Source organism: Calidris pugnax, unplaced genomic scaffold (genome assembly GCF_001431845.1).
Source record: "Calidris pugnax isolate Ruff unplaced genomic scaffold, ASM143184v1 scaffold81, whole genome shotgun sequence".
Classification (NCBI taxonomy): Eukaryota; Metazoa; Chordata; class Aves; order Charadriiformes; family Scolopacidae; genus Calidris; species Calidris pugnax.
Window position 1 is genome coordinate 5,442,939 of NW_015090880.1, and position 24,385 is coordinate 5,467,323.

The following is a 24,385-nucleotide window of genomic DNA, read 5'->3' on the forward strand; positions in this document are numbered from 1 at the left end:
ATAAGTCCATATTTAAATGCTCGGCCGAACGCTTTACAAAAGCAGAAATTTAATGCTTTTTTTTTTTTTTTTTTTTTTTTTTTTTCCCTCCCCCTTTCAGCTTGCAAAAGATAAGGAGCGCCTGCAAGCCATGATGACACACCTGCACGTGAAGTCGACTGAACCAAAAGCCACCCCTCAGCCCGTAAGTACCCAACTGTGCCCAAAGCGAGCGAAACCTCACGATAAAACCTCTTTTTCCTGTTCCCCACCGGAGCGTGGCTCGCTCCGGAGCAGTGAGAAGATGCAAAGCGCCGCTTTGCAGGAGGCACCCCCACGGGCCCCCAGGTTTCATCCTTCCCCCCCTCTCTCTCTTGAGGGAGTTTGCAAGAGTTTTGCTCTAAACCTGATGCGTTGGGCCCTTTTCTGGCCTCACGTACGAGCCCGTACGTCGCTTTGCATCAATCCAACTTGCATGAAACCTTAGGAGGTGTTAGGAAGGAGATGTAATTAAATTATATTTAGTATGTTTATTTTTCTTTCTCCCTGTGTGACAGACACTTAGGGTAGAAGAGACTCTAGCTGCACGTTTTGATGATAATCGCGGTTACCCAGTATCAGGTTTTACGCTGTTGAAACTGAGAAGGGAAACCTTCTCTGGCCCAGATTGCCCTTTAAAAAAGAGGGTGTGGGGGGAGGAAGTGGCTTTTGTAGCCTGAGGCAACTCCTGGGTGCCCCCAAACCCAGGCAAATCCACCGCCTGGTTCTCTGACCAAAATGACTCTTCTTCAGCTGTTGTTTTCTCCCAACCTCTTAACGCTGAAAATGTTCCTTGGAGCTTCCAATGATTATTCAAAATGGAGAGAGTGCTTTGCTTCTTGATTTTAAGATTTGTAAGATTTAAAGGTACACTGGCTTTATTTGATTTTGCTTTGAGTCATTGTGTGAAAATTAATTGAGCGTTTACAATCTATAGTTAGTACTAGCAATTTTAATCAATATGCAATGATGCAGCATAATGACAAAGTATTGGTTTATCTGTTTTGACTGATTTTTTTTCTATAAATAAAGCAAACACACGCCCATATATGTGTGATTTATGGTGATAGAAATAAAAAGGAGTCAGACTATTAACCCAGCAAATATGGTAGCCTGCCAAGATGCAGTTGGTAGACAAAATTAATGTCTGAAACAGAACACATTACAGAGATAGAGAACATAAAATCATTAAACACTTCGCGCACCCATTTTTACTAGAAAAGGATTTCTCAGTTTCCATGCAGTTGGAAATAAATGGCTGCAGAAGTGCATAGGGAGGCTACTAGACAGAAAATTGCAGGCTATTCAGCAACACCGGAGCAGATGTCAAAGTCAACGGGAAATTTCGGTGCCTTCTTGGAGAGAGTTGAGTGGTAGGTATAAACCCTTCCATTTAAGCTGTTGAGATGCCGAAAATTGCTTGATCCAGTGGATACCAGCCCTCTAGAGTAGCAACTGCTTACAGTGTCTATAAAAATAGCTTTCTTCTAGTTCCTCACATCCATCTCAGCCTGAATGCAAATGCTTCAGCGCATTGTTGGCAAAGTATGTAGACCCAACAGAATGGGGAGGAGGTTTGGTTTCTATAGCTCTTACTGGATTAAAAATTAAAACAGCGGAATAATCTGGGAGTCTCAAAGCACTCTGCCTTGAGGCCTTTCATAACAGCGGTGCCCCTCAGGAGGAAGGATTAAAAACTAAAGGGAGGAAATCATGAGAAGGCGAGCGGCGTTTGGCAAGGCAGCTCGTGATCGATGCTCAGCCGCGGAGGGCAGGAAGCTTTCACGGGTGTTGTAGGCTGAGGAGATACCAGGCGGTGTCGCCATGAAGATTAGTGTTAACAGCTAATAAACAGGGAAAAGCAGCGGGGAAAAAAAAAAAAAAAAAAAAAAAATTAAAAAAAAAAAAAAAAGTGAACGCAGGGGGACAAGGGCTGTCTTGATTAGTATTAAAAATGTTTTACATTCTGGAAAATTATAGCTTTGTTGGGGACCTCCTACTAAATTTATTTTTAACTGCTCTATTGAAAATTCTGTACCACTAGTCAACATTATCTCTCAGTTGCTCAGCACAGTGTTTCTTTATTAAAAGAAATAGGCATGAATATTTTTGACTGAAAAATTAATAGCTTTTGAATTCATACACAGCAGGTTTTCTTTTGCAAAGAAGTCCAATATCGCTGCACAGCACTTCTATAACCATTTATTTAGAGTCCAAGTCAAACCTTTGACAGCTAGAGCAGTGTTACAAGCCAACATAAAGAACTCCAAGATGTAAACCAACAATAGGCAGTCTGTGTGAGGTTTGCCATTGTCAAATACATAGATTGTTTGGATTAGTTTATGTAAATGTACTGTTGTATTACCCTTTGGAAAAAAAAAGATCACATTTGTGTATGAAAAGTGGTTTCGTTCACAGGCAGCATTATAAATTCCTTATCCTTTAACTTACATGTTAGAAGTAAAAATTGGTGCCTGACAGGCCTATATTGTGTGGCACTCTGTTGTTGGATTGAAACTGCCTTCTTTTCATTTATTGAAATATAGAAAAATTTATTATAGATACCATCTGATAAATCAGAAATTATTAAAATATGTATAGGTGAAGCATTTGAAAATTAATTATAAAATGTAGAAGTATAGTGTTTTGCATAAATTGTGCTTTCCTAGTGAAAAAAATACACAGGCATTGCATAGACTGTGCTAGACCCTAGTCCTTTTAACTCAGTGGGATAGGACTTTGGTAAAAAGATCTGATGACCATTATTGCAGTGCAAAGTATTCTTTACATCCAGTAATTAATTTTTTTTTTTTTTCCAACATAACTAATGCAAGGTGTATGTTAGAATTAATATATTACGGTACATCGGTGATTTTAAAGGAAAGAGCGGCTGCGAATCCAAATATAGCAGTGAATTGGGATTTAAAATTACAGCTTTTTCATGACCGAGGAAATGTTTTTATTCTGCTTAAAGGATCTTAATGCTTGTTTTTAGACTTATTTTGATACCGGCAGGTAAAATTGGTGACTGAGGGTCTGTGTTAACCATGTGCCATTTGTAATCCACACTGACCGTTGGGGCTGCCTTTGCCTTTTGAGTTAGTAGCTGAGCAGGTGGTTTGGGACCAGTTTGGACCAGTTGGACCACAGCCAGGTTCTTGGTGGTTGTGCATCAGTTCAGAACTCACCCAGCTTCAGAGAAGGGTTGCTTGTCCAGTCTAGCCATCTCCATCCATCACATCTCCACCTTCGGGTGGCTTTGGTGCCTTGTGGTAATTTTGACCTTGGGGAAGGGTGGTGGAGTGTCCCGTGCATTTCACTGCACCCGTCCACCAAGACATCTGGTCAGTGAAGCTCTTTAGTCCTAGTAAAGCTGATGGGATTTAAGCACATCCTTACGTAGCATAGTGGTGGATGGTGAAATCCTTGGCAGAGAGGTACGTAGGTGGGGAGGTGGCTGTTGGTGCCTGGTGTACTCAAAGGGCAGCTCTTCCCCTGCTCCTGGGGGGCTGCTGGGCAGACAGGAGAGGACTGGGGAAAGAGAGCACATCAGGTGCCGGGGCAGTGTTCAGTGCCACCTTCAAAAATGCTCAACTTCATTAAAATTCCCAAGGGTGCAGCACTTTAGAAGAAAATGGACCTATCTCCCAACACTGGGAGCAGGCAAAGTTGTTCTTGTTGCTGCTACATGTGTTGTTTTGGTGAGACTAAAGGATCTGGCTAAAGTGAGAACAAAGCTGTCCGTGAAGAAATACGCTGTGACATATTTTTATTAGGTGAATTTTTTTTTTCTCAAAGTTAAAATAAAAGCCCAACAAAACACAACACCCAAGCCAGAACAGCGATTTCTCAAGAATTTTCTTTCTGGATTTGCTATTAAGATACCTTCCCTTACGTGCTATTTTCATTGGTGTTAGTGATCAGCATAATAGGTTGAAATGGAAATGTGCTTTCTTTAGGGGGATTAACTTATGTCGAAGTTCATAGGAAGGGAAGGAAAAGGAAAAAGCATCAACCAACAAGTAATTCTGCATACTAGGCGCTATAACTGTCTTTTAAAAATAGACAGAAAACTTTTAAAGAAACTTTTGGCACTTTAAATAAAATGCACTCTTAGATAGCCCTTCTTTAATGTATTTTTTTACCCTAACCATAGCAGTTACGATTGTTTTGAAATACTGTTTTTAGCAACTGTAATAACAAAGCATTAAAAAAAAAAATAGTCTTTTAACTGTTGAGGTAATGACTGAGCATTTTAGCTGCTGTAGCCGTACTTTATAGTTTGAAAAAATAACGATACGCAGCAATAAAGAGAGATTCTCAAGCACAACAAAAGCTGTTTTTATATACTGGTTTTCATTAAGTCTCACTCCTCAGCTTCGGTTTCCTTAGTGTTCCTGCCAATAACAACACCTGCTAAGTGATTGCTGCCTGCCAGGCTCTGCATCTCATCCACTAATGTGTCCAGGCTGAAATGGGAGAGGAAGACACAGCATTTAACGAAGTTTTAGGACCAGCTTTCTCTCCCACCCTCGGACTTAAAAAAAGGAGTCTGTGCTCCAGAGTGTTTCAATCCCAGAGAAATCCTCAGCCCCAGCCAGGACCGGAGCGGCAGCATCCGTGGCCGAGGAGTCACTGCCCTGCTTAGAAATATACATTATGATGCTTAGAAATATACATTATTATTATTTTTTGTTTCTTTTAAAAGAGTTTCAGAGGCTTTTTTTTAATGTGCAGCCACTGTTGTCACGTAAAATGTTTACACAGAAAGAAATCAGTCTGAGCCCTAATGGGAGAGCCACTTACTGGAAATCTATTTTACGGGGTGAAGGAGAGGGTTACCTCTCTGCCTTGTTTATGTCTAAAGAAAAAAGAGAAAATGACTCAGTCTTCACCTTTAATAGGAAGACATGGCTATTTCTTGAAAGGGAAGGTTAATAATAAAATCCTAAGCAGGATATTGAACGCTGAAACAATTATGGCCTTTATGATTAAGTTAAAACAGTATGAGGAAATGTTCTCAAAAAAACAAAACTGCACAAAGCGCCCAACAAGGTTCAGTGATTGAGGTCCTAAAACTCTGCAAATTCAAACTTGGGGCTGTTGGTGGGTTTTCTGTTGTGTTTTTTTTTTCTTTCCCCCTTCTTGTTTTTGGGGGCTTGGGGGTTTTTTAGGGTTTTTTTGGTTTTGTTTTTTTTTAAGGCTGGAGGAAGTCTTCCCTACCCCCATCACCAGCACAAACATGACAAAACCATTTAACTCTTTGGTGTGAGGGCCGTACTCCCCGGCGTGCTTGGAGGGTGCCCCACGTTGTCCCTTAGTGCAGCATGAGAGCTCCTGCCCATCACAGTGCTACCTCAGGCTCCCTCCCCTCTGACAGCAGCCCTACCTCGGCCCAAAATTACGGTATGTGGGAAACGGGCTGTTTGCAAAATACCAAGGCGAACGACTTTTTCTAATCATAGCAACTTGTTTTTAAATAGAAAATGCAAACAGGGAGAAACCGCCTCGAGTTTCCATCAGGAAAAGAAACCCTCCCAGCCCGGTCCCTCCCTGATCTTTGCCCTGCACAATCATCCACGGCCGCTTCCACGTTTCTAATTGATGCCAATATTAAGATTTAATAGTTTACCCTTCGGATTAATAATTCAAGATGGCAACAAAACCAACACCATTCATAATTTGTTATTCTGCTCTAATTCACAACCGATTTCTCAGCCCTCGTGCTATAGATGCAACAAAGAAAGCAGCAGCGAGGGGCTGCGGAGGGAGCGCAGCCCTCTCCTCCCTTTCCCCAGCACTGGCAGGGATGGGAGCCCGGCTGGAAGAGGAGAGTGTCATCAAATAAAACACGGAAAAAGGAAAAAAAAACTTCGCCAGCGATCGACAAGGTCGTGTTTCATTAACTTGTTGGTTCAGGCTCGCAAATGGTCGTCGGAGGTGAAACGTAGCACACTCGCTGCGTTCCAGCTTTTTGTTCTCTCTTTCCTCACAGACTGCAGTCATGTTTAATTTGGAAACTGGGCTCCTTTGGCAAATTAGCAATTAGAACAATTTTGTGGGAATATGTATATGTGTCATTAGTTTTCCTGCAAATTAATAGCGAGAGCAGAGGTCAGGCAGAAATTTTCCACTTGACTGCAGCTCCTCTGTTGAGATTTGGCACTTTGTTTTGGAACGGCCACAGCTGCTCAAAGCCACAGTCTTCCTTTAGGAACTGTCTTTTAATTAGTTTACCTCATAGCCATTATTACAAATATTACTGCCTCCCCTCCTTGAAATAAAATTACTGTTTCTACAAAATATTCCGGTGACATCTTGCACCACTGCACATTGATGGTGGGGTCACTCGGATGCAGCGTTTAATCATTAGATCACCTCCATAAGCATCTCCTAATTAGAGTCCTTACAATACAATTTTATCTGGTAATTAGCTGAGATTGGCTGCTTCCTCTGTAGCTTATTAGTGGCAGCCCAGCAGTGGGTGTGAATCACAGTGTCATTTGTCAAGCCTGTTAAAGCCCCCCCTTTTGCTCGTCCTCTTCTGTGTTTATTCCTAGTCCCTACCTACGCCGAAAAGCCTAAAGAAATTTCTCTCGATTCAAATTCTTGAAGCAGGGAACGCCGACCTTTGTGGATCCGTCCTCGCAGTTCCCTAGTAGAAAGAGATTAAATGTTAAGTTTTTACAGGCTGGAAGAGGAAGGGGGGCTCTTTTGAAATGGAAGTAGTTGGAGCCGTAATGATGGAGCGGGAGCAGTGATCTCTCCGACGGGAGGGCCCGGCTGCCGAGCCCGCGCCGGAGACGGGCACTTAAAATTGATGCAGATTTGCTCGCAGTTATTGGACTGTTAAAACGTCCATTTAGAAACTGAGATAAAATACAGTAGATTTAATTTCATGGGGAGACCTGTCAGTTGTACTATTATTATCGTCACCGGTCCTTTTATCATATGTAATAGATGGATAGATGGATAACAGGGAGACATTACTATAGACGTGTCCCTAATCAGTGTCCTTAAATCACGCCAGTCAACAAGGGGAGCAGGCTCTTGGTGGCACGTGGTGGCCGTGCCCGGCGCCGCGGGGCTGTGAACCGACGTCCTCACCTCCAGCTTGCATTTAGCAGTTCGTGCCGGAGCGGGAGGCTCGGGGAAATCAATACCCATATTTCATCTATAGCCCCCCCCTCCTTCCCACCCTCCCTCGCTGGGTTCCCCCTCTCCAGCCTCGGCCGCAAAGTGTTAAAAATGATTTCCCTCTGGAAGGTGAAGCGTGGTTTGTGTGAGCACCTGCACGGAGAGATGGGGGGGTTGGCAGGTCTGTCACCTCCTTTCCTTGGAGTGATGCCGGAGTGGGATTTGTGGTGGGGCTTCCCTGGGCTTGCTCCATCTCACCATCGGGAGGGCAAAGCAATCACAATTTATCTGTCGCTCAGCTGCGCCCTTTCTGGGGGCGATGGGCTTTTTTTTTTGTGTTGGTATTCCTTCTGTAGTATTATATCCCTTTCTTTTCCGCTACCTTTGTTTTGGATAAATCCCATTATTTTTATAAAGAAACGTTATTTGTGGCTATTAACTCATGTGAGGGATGCTAATAGGAGTTTTCTTATCTAGTTACTTTCATACGAGGAAAATTAATACAGTGCCTGATGGATAAACATGAGATGTTTGGGGGCAGAGCTGAGTAGTGCGCCTTGCCTTCATCTGAAAAGGCTTAATGTCCAGCAAAAAAGGGAATTTTAATCGCCAAGAAAAGTTGTAAAATTCTGGCCCTGTTAAATTCAGTAGGAATTTTGCTACTGACTTCAACGGGGTCGGGATTTCACGAATATTATTGGCGAAGGCAGCGTGGAAGCAGTGGGAGAGCCCTTTTCTCAGTCCTCTTCTCTGATGCTGCAGTTGGGAGATGGGGTTGTTTGTTTAAAATACTTCGGCAGGAGTGACCCATGGAGAGGGAGCATCGGCTTTCAAAGGGCGTTGTAGGGCAAAAAAGAAAGGGTCGGGGAGGAATGTGGCTGCTGGGTGTATAAATAGGGTCGTGGATCGAAAACACTTGGGTTGGAGCTGGGTTTGATACACAATCCCGGAGGCCGTTGTGGTTTAGAGCCTGGCAAATGCCTGGCAAAAAAAAAATTGCCTGGCAAATAAATGGCAAAATGCCATTTATCCGGGGCAGGTAACGCCGATGCCTTCCCTCCTAGGAGGGGAACACACACACACAAAAAAAGAATGGTGCCACTTCTGCTGGGCTGAATGCTTGCCGTATTTCATGCGGTGTGATTAATTAAATTATTCCAGTGTTAACCTACTCTGGGCTTTGCTTTTAAAATGGATGAACGGAGGGGGGGAGGAAAAAAAAAAAAAGGCCAAATGCTGAAGAGAGAGATTGCGTTTCTCCCTAGTACGTCCCCAGGAAAGTCTTGCCTTTTATTTTAAGCCCGATGCCTTCAATGAAATATCCAAGAAGATTGATTAGAAGCCATGCATAATGATAGCATGGAAATAAGAGACGTGCGGGGGTTAGATTGTGAAACAATGGAACTAAAATAAAATATTAAAATGATTATGTGCTGTGCGAGATCTTGTTTTAAGATTTAGATAAAAATCCGTGATTGTAGTTCTGGCAGCAGGCTACGTAGGTTATTCCTTTTTTTTTTTTTTTTGTTCGGAAATGTATATATTTATTTCCCTTTGCTGGCTGTTAACGGGGATGGTTGAGCAGCACTTAACAGGGATGTTTCAGCGCTCGGGCTGCGTGGAACTGGGTGGAGGGAGACCCCCGTGATGGAGAATTTTCTCTGCGGCCCTTCATGAGGCAGAAAAAATGCCGTTTTGTAACGAAATCCTCCTCCTTTCCCCCATCCGCAGCTGAATCTGGTCTCCAGCGTCACGCTTTCCAAGACGGCGTCCGAGGCGTCTCCGCAGAGCTTACCTCATACCCCCACCACCCCCACTGCCCCCATCACTCCCGTCACGCAGGGACCCTCGGTCATCACTACCACCAGCATGCACAACGTCGGACCCATCCGGAGGAGGTACTCGGATAAATACAACGTCCCCATCTCTTCAGGTAAAGAAGGGGGTTCCGGTGGCGCAGCCCCTTCGGGTCTTGGGAGGAAGAGGGGGGGATTGGGTTGCTCGCTGTGGTTGGCGGGCTGTGATGATAACAGAACAACTCCTCTTATTTAGCAGATATTGCCCAGAACCAAGAATTTTATAAGAACGCAGAAGTTAGACCACCATTCACGTACGCATCTTTAATTAGACAGGTAAGCTGAGCCAAACACACGCCTTTGGATTAGGAACAAAAAAAAAAAAATAAATAAAAAATATAAAAATCTCCCTATATGTGCACACTCTGGATTAAATAGATTTTCAAACCTTTGGTATGTAAGCGTGCTCAAATGCTCAAACCTTTACTATAAGGGTTTTTAGAACTGCAATATATAACATAATTGCTTTTGATTAAGTATTACAATACGATGTGATTATTAGGAAATTCATTTCACACAACAGTGAAAATGAGCCTGTTTAAAGATGGCAAGTCAATTATCACAAGCTACAGTAATCTCTGATCCCTAGAATTAATCTGAGCTCTAAATAATTACTGAGCTTTAATCAGCTAGTGAAATGTTTTGCATTTCTCTTTGATTCTGCTTTATGAATGACTAATAAATTAATATTTCTGTAAGGAAACAGAAATAAAAACTCAAAACAATTAGATAATTCCATTTTGAATTTTGCCATTGAACTGTTAAATACAGCCATTAATCTTAGTTCATATTGTGAAAACCCTTCTTTGGATTTTTTTGCCCCAAATCTCTTCTTTCTTTCTTTCTTTCTTTCTTGCTTTCCTTCCTTTTCTTTCCGTGTTGTATTTGCTAAAATAAAACTTGAGAGTGTCTTTTTGCTCCGGGCGCGCTCCTAACTGATCTGGCAAATCGCTTTGCTTCACAAGGCCATCCTGGAGTCTCCAGAAAAACAGCTAACACTAAACGAAATCTACAACTGGTTCACGCGAATGTTCGCCTACTTCCGACGCAACGCGGCCACGTGGAAGGTAAGCCCCCGCCCGCCTGCACCCCCAGCCCTCACACCTACATAACAGATCGTACTGACACACACGGACCTGGAAATGTGGATGGGCAGTGGTGACACACGCCGGGTGCCTTATCTGCAGGAACAATTCCATATTTGGCAGAAAAAAAATTCTTCCGCCTTTGAAAAGCACTAATTGAATCCCCATTATTGGCTTTGATGTGCTGTGATTGTGCCACGGGTTCCTCTGGGTGGTTGCTGCTAGCAGTGAAACTCAAGCCCTTCAGCTGGAACGTATTAGGGGGGGAAAAAAATAAAAAAAGGGGTAAAGTTATTGTGTCAGTAGAAGATACGCTGTTTGTCTTTTTAGTTATGCAGGCTGTAATCACAACAACCACTTTTTTTTTCCCTAGGATCTGTAGGTCAGTGGATTTCTTTCCTCAAGCAGTTGACTCTTAACTACATACACATATCTCTTTTAAACTTCCTCTTTTTTTTTGTTGTTAATCACACAGCAGAAGCTTAATGAACATAATATGCAAGAGGCGAGCCTCACAATAAGGAATGTGTTTAACCTGATATTTGGCGCTTTAATTTCCTACCGTAACCATCTCAGATATTGTTAGATAAGAGGTCTGGAGAGTTAATTTTATTTTCTATTTTGGGGGGGGGGGGGGCACTATTTCCCTTCTATAGCACGATAAGAGTCACCCTGGCTTCTGAAGCTAGTGCAATTATAAATGAATGGGTCGAATCATAGGATCTTGTATCGCTGTAAAAATTGCACCCCTGGTACTTGGAGCCTCTCTTCATCTGTTGCTCTCAAACAACTTGAAATGACCAGGTAGGACGAGTATGTCCCATACATGCTGTTTCATCAGCTCTTTCTGTTTTTCCTGTCTCAGCCTGCGTTTAGGATTAAATCCTTCAGAGGATGAAGCTAAAAACGGTTCTTGGAAGCTAGTTTGGGTTTTAGTAGCATGTTTTGCTCTTAATTCAGATCCCAGTGCAATTCTGTACGTTTTCAATCTTGGTCTAGAAGCTCTTAGGTTCAGGAAAAGTCGCTGTGATTGCTGCTTTGATTCTTCACTGCAGTTGGAAAACATGAGCAGTGTTTCACTTTGCAGCTTCCTCACTATCCAGAAAGGAAATTAACTTTCCCTGATTTAAGATCCTTTTAGACCTGCCTGTCTTTTGCTGCTGGAGTGGTTCCAGTAGGACTTTTCAGCAGCTGCAGGTGTGGGTGCTAAAGTAAAAATCCTATTTAATTCCAGCAGCAAAGGGGAGGGAGGTGGAGGGGGGAGTGGAAGAAGGCAGCAGGCAGACCTGGCCCTATTTCCTCCGAGAGGCGAGTTTTTAGGAATTAGCTTTGTGCATCAGGTAAAATCCAGCCCCAGAAGCCACGTGCACTTTCAGCGTGTGTCTGCAGAGGAGGAGGAGGAGGAGAGGGGCTGAGCTGCAGACCCTCAGCCTTGCGGAAGGGCAAGATGTGCCCCAGGGACCATTTGGAGACCCCTCCTGGACACCTTGACCTCGTGCAGGTGTCCAGGTCCTGCTTCCCCTACCCGGGAAGAGAAGCTTCCCCCCGGGTTCCACCAGCGCTTGCAAAATTGGCAACGGCTTGAAGTAAGGCAGGTTTTCCTGCTGAAGAGCGCTCAGATTGATGCCAGCCTTCAGGAACAGCAGGGATGAAAATGCAGCTCTGGATTGGCATGACGGGAAGCCCACGGGGCGCAGAACAAGCACGAGGGGCTAATTGCAGAATCAGAATAATTTGAATATATACGTGCTGATTTGGTCTCACCTTCAGCTGATGCTTAGGGGGCATCGGGGTCAGCGTTCCCCAAGTTTAGGGTCAGGGTTTGGTGTGGGCAGGCTTCCCTGAGCTCTGTTTCAAAACCACAGAAGAGTGCAGGAATAAAGACCTTTAAAAAATGAACCTCTTTCCCAAAATGCAGTACAGCGGAGCCTGAGCAGTTATTAAAATAACAAACCCTTTCATTTACTACATTCAAGCATGTTCAGGGTAATTTTTCTGCAAAAGTGGCTTGCATACAAATATTTTTAACAAGGTAAATATATAATCTTACAATAATAGCTCCTAATTTTTCTGTTAAGCTGATTGCTGGGGGAGCACTGTGAACTGGTTCTGACAGGTCAGAGGCGATGTCTGTTTGCTTTTCTTTTTTTGGGAGTAATTTGCTGGCACCGAGTCGCAGCCATGAGGCACAGGCTGCAGGTGTGGCTCCAAAACGTTGGGGTATTGTTCAAATAAAAGTGTGAGATAGCAAGTATCCAGAGGCGGGGGAAACAAAACAATTTATTGTTTTTCTGCCATGAATTCCATAAATGAGTGATCACGTGGAAAAGAGAAAGTGAGGGCAACATCTCATGGACGTCTTGAAAATACTCGACTTGTCTGTCCCAACGCATTGAGCAAGAGCATGATCCACCAGCCTTAACCATCAGTTGCGCGTTGACTTCAGGAGAGCAAGAACACTGCGAAGTATTTCCCCAGTACTAAATTTATTTAAAGAAGAATACAACTATTCCTGCTCAACCCTGTGTGTAGAGACTGTTTACAAACTCCGAGGAGCCACTTCGCTGGACTTGGCTGGGCGCGTTTGATCAACTGCTGCATGAGCTACAAGATCAGCTTTCACTGGGGGGAAATAGCCTTATTATTCTTAGGTTTTGCTCCAGACTTGACAGTGTTCCCATTTTCACAGGAAACTGCCTGAGTTACCCAGATGTGGGCCAGCAGCCCGGTGTGGGGTTGGGCTACTCCAGCACCCACCAGCACTTGCTGAGCTGGCTGGTTTTACCCCATAAGGTGTGGGGCGTTTGCGTTGTTTTTCCTCCACCTCAAAAATGGGGGGTTTGCCAACATTTTCGAAAGTAGTGAAATCTGGGAGAGGTGGGAGGGAACGAAAAAAAAAATAATAAAAAATCATTAGGAAATCCGACCAGAAGAAGAAAGTAAGGGCAGAAAGAAGCCGCCCTGGTGGAGAGGTTGACTTTCTGCTAGATTTCTGCCTTGCTGCGAGGAGAAGTGTGTCCAAGGTTTATTTTTCCACCGGTTCATGAGCGGATGAGTGTGGAAAAGCCAAAAGTGCCAAGGCGGGGGCGCCTCAGCCAGAGGAGACATGGTTGCACTCAAACATCTGCTGAGCAAAGGCGGTTTGAGCCCTGACTCTTCCCCTGTTCCGGGGCCGGGAGCGCGGGGACGGTGCGAGAGATTTGTAGAAAAATAGAAAAAGTAGCAAAAAGAGTCTTTAGCCTTCCCCTCGCAGGCACAAACACCACTGCTTCTTCATTTACATGACAAATGCACTGTGCGTACCCTTTGTTTGCACAGTGATTTAGACATTCATGATTAGAGCTCCCTTTCACCATCCAGACCCGATGTTCATTAAAAAAAGAAAAGAAAAAAAAAAGAAGACGACGATGACGATGGAAGGGGAAAAAAAAAATTGTAGTCTCTTGGTTGCCTAGACCCAGGCCATGTGTTTGGCTGGCGTTGTGCCTGCTAACGAGTCAACCAGATTGACTGAATCAATGGTGCCAGTGATGATGGATGGAGTTTGTTCGCCTGCGTATTTTCAGCAAATGGCTTCTTCTGGTTTCCCTGTTCACCGAGCCCCGTTCAGCAGAGCCGGGGACAAGCTCCATGTACACATCCGAGTGGGCTTTGTAGTAGGGTATTTGCTCAGAAAACTCCTCAAATGGGGAAGGTGCTCCCTTTGAGGAATAACAAGGCTCTGGCTCAGAGGGAGCAGGGACAGAAAAGCCAAGTGACAGAGTGAAGGGTCTCATCTGGCTTCAGCCAAGGTCCGAGCACATCAGAGGGGTTGGCCGGGCTCATCCTTCCCCGGCGCTGAGAGGACATCTGAGCGTTGGGATGCCATGAGCACGGGTCCCTCTGGGTGATGAGCTGTGGGGATATTATCACTTTGTTTCGGAGAGCCCTCCTCATGTTTTCACTTGGCAGAGGCTCAGATCAGTCAGTACGGTAGTCTGCCAGAAATAGGAGCCAACTTCCATATAAGAACAAGCCGTGGAGGCAGGAGCCAGTGCCGGGCTGGCCGGTGGGGTGCTGCCGAGCCCCCCAGCCCCCCGGTCCCTGCCCTGGGTGTGGATGGAGGTTGAGCACCTGATTCACATTAACCCGGGAGGTGGGAAACCACAGCAACACCAGCTCGGGTGCCTCTCTGCTCAGCTGAGCCGTCTGTGCTCAGATGAAATCCTTTCTGTTCTTTCTAACCGCTTTCTTTTCCAGCAGAGGACAAGTTTCTCTTTGCAGAGCGTATCTATTTGTTTTGAAAATGTTTAAGCAATGTTCCTCTTGTGTTCTTGTATGAAATGTGCTGTATTCTACAACATGCATGCTTAAAAATATGATGGCTGTTCTCATTCACGCTGGGGATAATTGATAAGAGTAACTTGAATTGCTAATCTGGGGGTTTAAGCTTTTATATGTATTTTGTCTTTGCAAAAATAAGATGTAAAGAGGCGGGGAAGGCAAGTGGGTGCGGGGAGGGGAAGGGGGCTTAACGTTGCAAAATGAGGACTGTCAAGCTGACTGTGCTGCTGTTCTTGGACGATGATGAGCATTTTCTCATAGAAAGTTTTTGAATGTTTTCTCTTTTATACTTGCTGCAGAATGCAGTGCGTCATAATCTTAGTCTTCACAAGTGTTTTGTGCGAGTAGAAAACGTTAAAGGGGCAGTATGGACAGTGGATGAACTAGAGTTCCAAAAACGAAGGCCACAAAAGATCAGTGGGTATGTCCACCATGTTTGAACTTCTTAGCCTAGCTTGGATCATGCTTACAGTTTAACGTAGAGGCTTTTGGCTGCTAGCTGGTGTTAGACCAACCACAGGTGGTTTCGCATTGTTTCAGTCAAGGGAAACCAAGACCAACATCTCATCACTACTGTTTGTATGCCCACCAGTACCCTGACCCTGCTTGCTTGGTGTTTGTTGCATCACATGCTAGTAGCTTTTAGGTGGCAATGCATATTAACCCTCACAAACCATTTGCTTATGCTTATTGCATTTTATTTTCTTTTTCCTTTTCCCTGTATTTGATGTCTGTTCTGTCCCCGATCCCGTGTCCCTTTGTTTCCACTTCATCTCCTTTGCTGCTGCTCTTGTCCCAGGGTGCCATTCGCACCAACCTCTCACTGCATAAGTGCTTTATCAGAGTAGAGGATGAGTTTGGGTCCTTTTGGACTGTTGATGATGAAGAGTTTAAACGTGGCCGTCATATTCAACGAGGCCGTCCTCGAAAATACTGCCCTGATGAAAACTTTGGCGAGCTTGTTGCACAGTAAGAGCTTTTACTTGCTTTAATTTTTTTTTTCTGCTGTTGCTTTGCTTTGCATGATTTACCCATCTCATGTAGACTTGCATTTCACGAAATAGTGACATCACCTTTGCTGCTAAAGAAACTAAATTTTTGTTACGTGTATTTTGTACGTCCTACTCTGATAATCCAAATGCCTGTAGTAATAACTCTGCTTTGACATGTTTGTTATAGCATTTGTTTATAGTGCAATGTAGACTAAAATAATTATCCACGCTAGCGCAGATATGCTGCTGTAGACCTGTCAGGAAGACAGATATATGCCAGGAAAGGCTTCAGATAAGTTTTAATTCTGATATTTTCCTTCGCTTTCAGTTGTATGCCTTGTTTTGCAATTCTTAATCAGAAATACAGTAAGGTGCTTATGAGTCAGAAACGCTGAATTAACTTGTAAAAGTTTGAAAGTGCAGCGAGACCAGCTGTAAAGATCATAACCAACAGCCCATCCTGCATCTACAACAGCCACGCACAGATATTCCTGGGGTTCCCAAAGGAATTTTCTTTGGCCTTTACTCGAAGGCCATCTCTCCAGGACAACTGATCCTTGCTGGTCCCAGTGGGAGGGGCTCAGTTAAGACACTTCTCACCATGATGTATTCCCACATGAAAAAAAATAACAAAAAAAAATAAATAATGCCCAGCGAGTGATAAAACTCCATGGAGATTTTTTGCATTGGCACTTTTTATCTAGTTTGATGATTTTTTAATTATTTATTATTAATTATTGTTTCTGGTGGAACCGGTGGTATTTAGATGCCCGATGATTTTTTTAATTATTTATTATTAATGATTATTTCTGGTGGAACCGGTGGTATTTAGATGCCCACTAAAGAGAGGGTGGATATGCTTGGCATTCCATTTCCTCAAACTTGGCCCCTTATGGAAACTTTACAGTGACTGAAGGGTCCAAAATAGCACACTAGAATGATTTCTGATACCTGTGGTGGTGCCTCCATGCCCACAGCCCCAGATTGTGGGGCAGTGATGGTGGCAGGGACAGTCCCTCACCGGGACCACCCGCCCAACAGGGAATAACGTGGCTCAAATCCTCTCTCGTGGCAGTCCCCCGCTCCACTGCCAGGGACTCTGCTTGGAGAATAATTTGCATGAAGTAGTATTTAAAATGTCCCGTGATGCTTTTGATCATAGCCTCCTCACGATGGACCTTTACATGGTGGCTGGCTCCCAGACACGACGAGTATTGGAGAATTTCTCCTGAACACAGCTAAAATGAGCAGAGATGCCAAGATGTGCTACTAACACAGGGTAGTAGAACACATGGCGAGGTAACGTCGAGAGATAATGATGTTCCTTATTTAGTAAAGGCAAATATGATAACCATAGCTTAAAAAATCAGATATTTTCTTTAAATTAAAAAGAAAAAAAAAAGAAAGAGAAAAACAAAAGAGAACTTATGTGGAAAAACAGTCTCAGCTCTAGTTTTCTGGTGTGGGAGGAAGCATTACAGGCTTGAAGCGCTCGCACAGAAGTTGGTTGCATTTAACTCTCCTTTTTATGTTTTTCTTATGCAGTAACCCTTCTCTTATTAAAAACATACAGACCAGCCACACCTACTGCACACCTCTCAATGCTGCTTTACAGGTAAGATTAATGACTGTAGCAAATATGCAACAGAGGCGTGTGTCTTCCCCACTCATTTCAAAATATATTAGCCTTGCTCTAATTAGATATTAAATTTTAATTCCGTTAAACTTTTTTCTTAAGTGCATAAAGCATCATAGTCCCTGGAGGCAAACACATATCAGGCTGCTTCAGCATTAGCTAGATGCTTAGCATTTTGAATATTGTGGCAAAAAAATTAAAAGTTCACTTATTAATATTTATCAGCAGTATCATAATTTCCATCCTCTTATTTCAGAATTTCACTTGAGGCAAAAATACCACAAGTGTAATTACTCTAGCACAGCTATTAATGTGCTGAATGATAGGATACTGCGGCACGTGACCTTCTATTGTTCGTGGGTTTAAAGAGAAAGCAGATCATTTTTCCCCCCTTTTCTTTTAAGGGCTATTTTTGCATATCTTCCTATTGTTGGTTAAAAAATAAACGTGGCAATTCCTGTAGAAAAAAAAAAAAAAAAAAAAAAAAAAAAAAAAAAAAAAAAAAAGAAGATCATTTTTATTGGTTTAAACTGTACTGAAATTGTAAGACAAAAAATTTTGGGTTTTCCACGATGTAGAAATGCACAATTAATAACTTGCAGCCAAAAAGTGTGCGCGTCTCCAGCCCCTTTTTCCTGCGCTGGATTAGCAGGTTGGTGGGTTTTTTTTCCCCTCTCTACAAATTCCTGAGTCTATCTCAAAAACCCCAGGTAAAGTCTGTATTTGCAGACTGAACTAAAGTTACAAATCCATTACCATGCTCTGAATTTTCCGGGGGTGTGTGTGCTTTTTGGGGGGTTTAAGCCTCTTCCATATGGTGTGAATTAATCCAGGAGGCAACACCCTGCGTGGTTCCCTTCCCGGTTGTTGGTTGAGGGTCACTTCTGGAGAAGCTCACTGATGGTCATGGGTATTTCCTTGGGCAACCACATTTCTTGGAAGGTTTAGCAGACTTCTCTTTTCAGGACCAAGAAACAGATTATTAGGGGAAAAGCGACGTTGTGCATTTCTTCTAATTATCTGAGTTTATGCAGTAACTTCTGAAAAGCAAAGGAAAGCATGTTTAAATGAAGCAACTGTAAATACCATTCATTAGTAACTTATTTTCCCTTGAGTCTTGTGAAGTGTGATTTTTAAAGACTGCTTTGTCTCTTGAATAGTATTAAGATTACAGGCACATTTTGCATTCATGAGGCTGAAAGGCAAAAGTGAAATGATCCTGCATTTCTTCACATTGTTAACTATGTGACTAATTTCAATTAATATGCTTATCATACGGAACTGTTCGTGTTTTATTTCTGAAACACGTGTCGTTGTCGTCATCTCCATCCATTCTTGTCTTTTGTGATAACCTCCAAACTGTTTCCATTTCCCACTTTTCCTGGAAGTGGCACGTACTCCTGTCCCTCCCCCGTAGCATCGGGTGAGCTGAGCTGGTGGAGAGAAGAGCCTGGGCCAGATTTGCTGCCGCTGTGTCCCCTCTAATTAACAGGGGTGGACAATATCTGTAATAATCGGGGGTGAGCAACATCCATTGCTCTGAGACAGGTCTTCTTTTAGGTTGAAAACACACCAGTGGGTCCCTCGCTCCTCTCCCACCCCCTCACCGTCCCCCCTGTTGGATTTTGGAGGCAGAGTCCCCGTGGGTGCTCTACGGGGGTTTGGGTGAAGCTGGTGCTGCGTGGGCAGTTCAGGCCTTGGGCAACAACCTTCCTCCGAGGACACAAGGCCGCTTTACCTGCCAGTGCCTCCGTTCAGTCTAATTAATAATTAATAACCAGTGTTCCCCTGGCAAAGATGGGCTCTTTGCACATCCCCATGAGGCGGTGGCCACCTCTCCAGAGCGTTGTGTGCCACCAGGGTGGCAGGATGGGTTTTTCTTCTCCTGTGGGGTAGCAGAGCCACCCCTCTCCTTCACCCCGACCCCTCGACGTCTCCTCCATCTGTTTCCCCTTGCAGCCAGGGAAAAGCATCATCTCTTTCCCCTCTCTGTGTGTGGAAGGGACGGGGGCTCCAGCCCTCACCAGCACTCTCTTTTCCCAGTGGGTCGTCGGGGGCTCCCAAAACACCCCCCTCCCTTTTTATTATCTTTATAGCAGATGGTCCTCGTGTCCCACCTCTCCCCTAGTAAATTGCTTTACTGCAATTACAAGTTATCACGATGGGTGAAGAACTTGAGTCATTATTTTGCCAAGTGCAGGAAATGTGAACCGTCCTTTGCATCCCCTAATCACAATGAGTTTGCCGGTTGTTGAATCGAGAAGATAAAAATAATCCTCCCCGTTAGAATAGCTTTTGTAATCACGTGCGACACATAGGGCTGCACACGGAGAGGTCAACGTAAGGAAGAATAAAAGGGGCTGTGCTCCTGAAGATGCTGCAGTCAGGGCTGGCCGTGCCCCCCCTTTCCCATCCCGTCTCCCCCTGTCCCTTGCCTGGGAGCAGCTCTGCCGGCTGGGATGGCAACAGGCAAGGAGTTTTGTCCCAGGAATTAGGTTTGGTGTGTGTGGGGGGAGGACATTTGCATGAATTCCCCTCCCAGGGGCAGGGTTTGCATCAGGCAGACCTGGAGCCTGATGGATTTTTTTGGCTGGGTCGCTGCAGCCGGCTGACCTCCCCCCCGGAGCGGGTCGAGCCAGCGTCTGCGGCTCTCCGGTGATGTCAGCCCCATCCGGCTGGGGTGGGTGAAATGGTTAAACATCCTCTGAGTCCCTGGGCAATTCAGCTTTGGAAAACTGAGCATCCCATCCCTGCCAAACGCCGGGCTCCTCCGGGGCTCCGGGCTTCTGCGCTCCCACCGCTGCCGCGCCGGGCACGGGACCGTGCCGTCACCATGAGCTAATGCTGACACACAGTAAATATCAGCAGGCAGAACGGTGGGAATCAGAAGGAAAATATTTAACAGTTCATTCTCTTCCTACAAAGATTTCCATTTAGAAAGTTAACTCCAGTGTGCCTCTGCATGGCGTTGCTTTAGAACAAGGGAAAAAGTGAAATAAAATGGACAGATGTGTAATAGGTAAGAGCTGAGTTGCTGAGGCTTAAAAAAATATCACACGAACTGGTTCAGCTCTCTAACCACAGCTTTGCTCTTCTGTCAGGAGAAAAACCAAGCTCAGTAGCCCTGCCCTCCCGCTCGGTGCCACTTTGCTCTGGTGGGAAGGAGTTATCAGCTGAGCCACTTCTGATTTTTTTTTCCCCCGTTTCATAAAAAACAAACCCCAAACCTAAGCCACCAAAAAAAACCCAACCCAAAGCTCCAAACGTAATTTTTCAAAATGAAAATAAGAACAGGATGTTTTATTTTTTCCAGGGGGTGTAATTCCAGATAGGGAACGGAAAGCTCCATCCTCTCACAAGCCAATGCAGCTATGAATGCTTAAACCCAGATGTAAATGATGTTAAATTTCCCTTGGTGGAATCAGGGTAATACCTATCAGAAAGTGTAATATTTAAAAAAAAAACTGGTAACGGCAAATAATGTAAATGTGGGGAATGTTTTGGAATAAGTGGGCATGTTGTGCAATGTATAAAAACGTTAGTCATGGCTCTTCATATATGTGTTTGTGTCCCTGGCAGGCTTCAATGGCTGAGAACAGTATACCTCTATACACTACTGCTTCCATGGGAAATCCCACTCTGGGCAATTTAGCCAACGCGATGAGGGAAGAGCTCAATGGTGCAATGGAGCATACGAACAGTAACGGGAGTGACAGTAGTCCAGGACGTTCCCCTATGCAAGCGATGTAAGTACAGCAGTGCTGTGTTTGTAGCTCTAGATGTTGTCTTACCATCTGCTAAGCGGGGCTCTGGAGGCCTTCGTGGTTGGTTCTTGAGGCTCATGGATGGAGCGGCAAGAGTAGAGGTCTCCCTCTGGGGAGGGTCACGACATAAAAGGGCCGTTTACCAACTTCCACATAAAATGAAATCAGATCAATCCAGTCCGACCGGCACACAGAGCTGGAAAATCGTTAACTTGTTTGCAGTTCTCTTTGTTAAACCTTGCAAAACCTCATAGGCAACTGCTTTCCTGGAGAAGTAGATACCTGCTTTCTCTCCCCTTTGGTCCACGTGACAAACGTGCTGGTGGGGCAGAGCTGGGAAATGGGCTGGTTTGGCGGGTCTGAAAAAACCCCGCTGGACGTGCACCGGTCTCGCTCAGCATTAACGACGGCACACGTGAAGGTCTGCGTGATTTATAGATCGCTCTTAAAATATCAAAAGGAAAATTAATAGGAGCATTATAGCAACAGACGGCGGTATAATGAGTGCATCTATAACTTCGTGAAGTAATGGGGGATCTCCAGCCCTGCTCAACGTGAGTGGCACCCGGGCAGGGAGCTGGCTCAGGAAAGGGTAAGGCAGGAAGGGTGTGATGCCCCGATGGGTGTGTTTGGTATTTATGGGGTGACGGAGTGAGTTTGAGAAGCTATAAATTCCCCCCCCTCCCCTCAAATTACATACCGGGTAATTGGCGGCTGGTGTGGAAGCCGGGGTTTTTATAAGTCTTGCAGTTCTCTAAAAACTCTGTGGAGCGGGTGGGTACCTGCCTGAGCGACGGGGTGCAAGAGCCTTTCTCCTGCCTCCTTTCTCCTGCCTCCGCCTGGAGACGGGCTGTGAAATCCCTGCCTGCCTCGCCAGGGCTCACATTACGCATTAAAAAGAGAACTAATTTGTAGTCTCCTACTTCAAAGTAATTTGAATAAGGGATTTACAAAAGTAAGTCTAAATCGGAAAGTAGAAAAAAAAACATTAACCTAATACCACGATGGTAATTAGTTGTGAAACTAATTAGCATTTAATGGCAAAAAAAGTTTCCCACCTGCATAATGTGTTGTCAGAGGGGAGGGGGGGCACGAAGGAATCTGAGGCTCTGGGTACTTTGATATCGCAGCGTTTTAAATCAGTGCACAAAGTGCTTTGAAAAAAAAAAAATCTTTAAAGATGGCAACATTCGTTTTTAATTAATAATTAATTTAAACATTGTCTTTTACCATTTACTTCAAAACATTCAAATAACGTGTTTAGCTTTCCCCGTGATTGTTTGTGCAGTATTAATTATCTCTCCCAAAGTAGCGGTGCATGACACACTTTCCCGTCTCTCGCGGACGGATTCATCTGGAGGCAGTTTTAGTCACAATGTGTTATCCTCTGCCCGGGACCACGTAGGGCCGGCGTGAAGGAGGAGTGAGTGGAGGGACGTGGCTTTTCTCCAGAAACCAGACTACTTTCTCCCAAGGGTTTCTTTCTCCTGGCCTAAGAGACAGGGACGGGCGTTTCATGATGCTGCGTTAATACAAGTAATTATTTTTTTGCAAGTCGAAGGCCAGCGTAGTTCGTGCACTTCTCATTTCACCTAAGGTTTCGTTGTCTTTGAAGAGACTGCGAGGAGGGAAAAATAACCCAGTTGAAACAGGCTAGGACATCTTCCAGAACTGTGCATGGCCGTGGCCTTTGTTGCACTTAATAATCATCTCTTAGCACATTGATACCAAGGTGAGGGGCACAGAACAAATACTGGAGAGAGAGGAGGACGGGGGGAGGGATGCCTCATTTTCATTATTCACCAGAAAATCCAATTTTCTGTTGTAATATGGAAATGATTGTTTCCTGAGTGTTTTCATTTTCTCAGAATTGATAATATATGTGTTCTCTGCCGAACATTTCTTTTTGCTTAAGTAAAATGTGGCTGGGTGATGTTCCAATAGCAGCCTGGGAGCTTCCCCATCAAAACAGTGTTTCTAAGTAGTTTGAAGGGATCTGAAGACAGAACAGCACTCAGATGTCGCGAGGTTTACCCTGTTTACTAAATAAAATCACGAGTCAACAGCGCATTTCCATACGCTCTGCAACCTCTTATTTTTTTCCCTAAGCCTGCTTTGTTAATGACATTTTCAATTTTTTTCTCAGAACAGATTTCCTTGTCATAATGCAAATTATTTTTTAAACAATTTCACTATATTAGAATAAATCAAGCTTTAAACTTTATTGTAAGGTTTAAAGGACCTTGTTAACATGACAGCTAAGAAGTCTAACACTTTAGCTGAAGTCTTATTACCGCTCATTCGTTTCCTTTTTATGACACATTGAACCACGGCTAGGCTTTTTTTTTTTTTTCCCTTCTCTCTCCCTCCTTTTGAAACACTAGAAAGTAGTCGCATAATTACAGCTTGGGGACATAACACTTTCATCCTGATATGCTCCAAAGGTAGCCACAAAGCAAACTACTCCATGCTGTGTGCACCACCAGAACTCGGTGGCTTTAAACAACAGTCAGCTTTATTAAAAACTCCTCTGTTCCCAGAGTGGACAAACAAAAGAATTACTCAGATGTGAAAAGAAGGGGAATCTGTGTTCAGCAAGGTTATTTATTGTTAACCCCTTCTGGGGGCTCAGGCGTCTACTTAAAAGGAATGGGCTGAAATTCTGCTACCACAAAAAAGAAGTGGGAAACCCTTTCTCCCCCCTGTTCCCCCCCCCTTTTTTTTTTCTTTCTGCCTAGCCCAGCATTTACCTTTTCTGTAATTTGGAGACTGCATTCTTGAGTCTCTAAAGGAAGTTTTCCTTCCCCAGCTTGGGGTTTTGGTGAGGTAGTAAATAGAGCTTTGGACTTTACTTGAGAGATATAAAAGTCGCCCTTTGCCTTTGAGCTTATTTAAGCTTATTTATTTCAGTTGCTGTGAAATGTTTGAGCAAAATCAAGGTTTCCTCCTCACACGCCACTTTGTGGTTACGACTGAGAGAGTGCACAAGGAGTTGATTTTTTTTGTTGTTGTTGTTGCTTTCCTTGCAGATCTCTCCCCGGGGGGGTGGTATTACCCAGATAACCCTCCTAATTTGGGGGATGGAGTTTTTGCCAAGCTGGCTGTCTGATGTTTGTCCAGCACGTGAGCTGCAGGAGGAGGCTGGCGTGGCTGTGCCTCCCCGTGGCTTTGTGGCCCTCCCCGGCTTTGTCTCGCTCGGGGTCGAGCAGCTCCTTTCATAACGTGGTGCTTGCTTTGCTTCTCGCTCCTGAAGTTTTTGTGCTTTTGACTTCTGGGAACCACACCAAACCTCAGAAATGAAACTCAGTGAAAACAGCCTGGTTTCACCTGTTTTCATAATAAAACCAGAAGCGGGGCAGGGTTTGCTTTGGAAAGGTTCGAGGACCTTTGAAGAAGGTTTCACAGCATTTCGGGTGGTTGTGAGCCCAGCAGGTACCTGTCTTATCTGCTGGCACCCGTTCACTTCAGCTCTCTGGCCAAGCACAGGGTGGTGCGAGGGGTAATGGCTTCAAACTGGAAGAGGGTAGACTTAGATTAGATCTCAGGAGGAAATTTTTCACTCTTGAGAGTGGTG

General features: G+C 44.3%; 1 protein-coding gene across 1 annotated transcript in view; it reads left to right on the forward strand.

The window, feature by feature from the left end:
- FOXP1 (forkhead box P1) overlaps positions 1 to 24,385 on the forward strand; it is a 434,070-nt gene that overhangs the window by 402,298 nt on the left and 7,387 nt on the right. Inside the window, exons 13-19 of the mRNA XM_014946782.1 lie at positions 101 to 184; positions 8,887 to 9,088; positions 9,211 to 9,287; positions 9,977 to 10,078; positions 14,719 to 14,840; positions 16,957 to 17,026; positions 20,627 to 20,793. Coding sequence (XP_014802268.1) covers positions 101 to 184; positions 8,887 to 9,088; positions 9,211 to 9,287; positions 9,977 to 10,078; positions 14,719 to 14,840; positions 16,957 to 17,026; positions 20,627 to 20,793 — 824 coding nt within the window. The remainder of the gene's footprint in view (positions 1 to 100; positions 185 to 8,886; positions 9,089 to 9,210; positions 9,288 to 9,976; positions 10,079 to 14,718; positions 14,841 to 16,956; positions 17,027 to 20,626; positions 20,794 to 24,385) is intronic.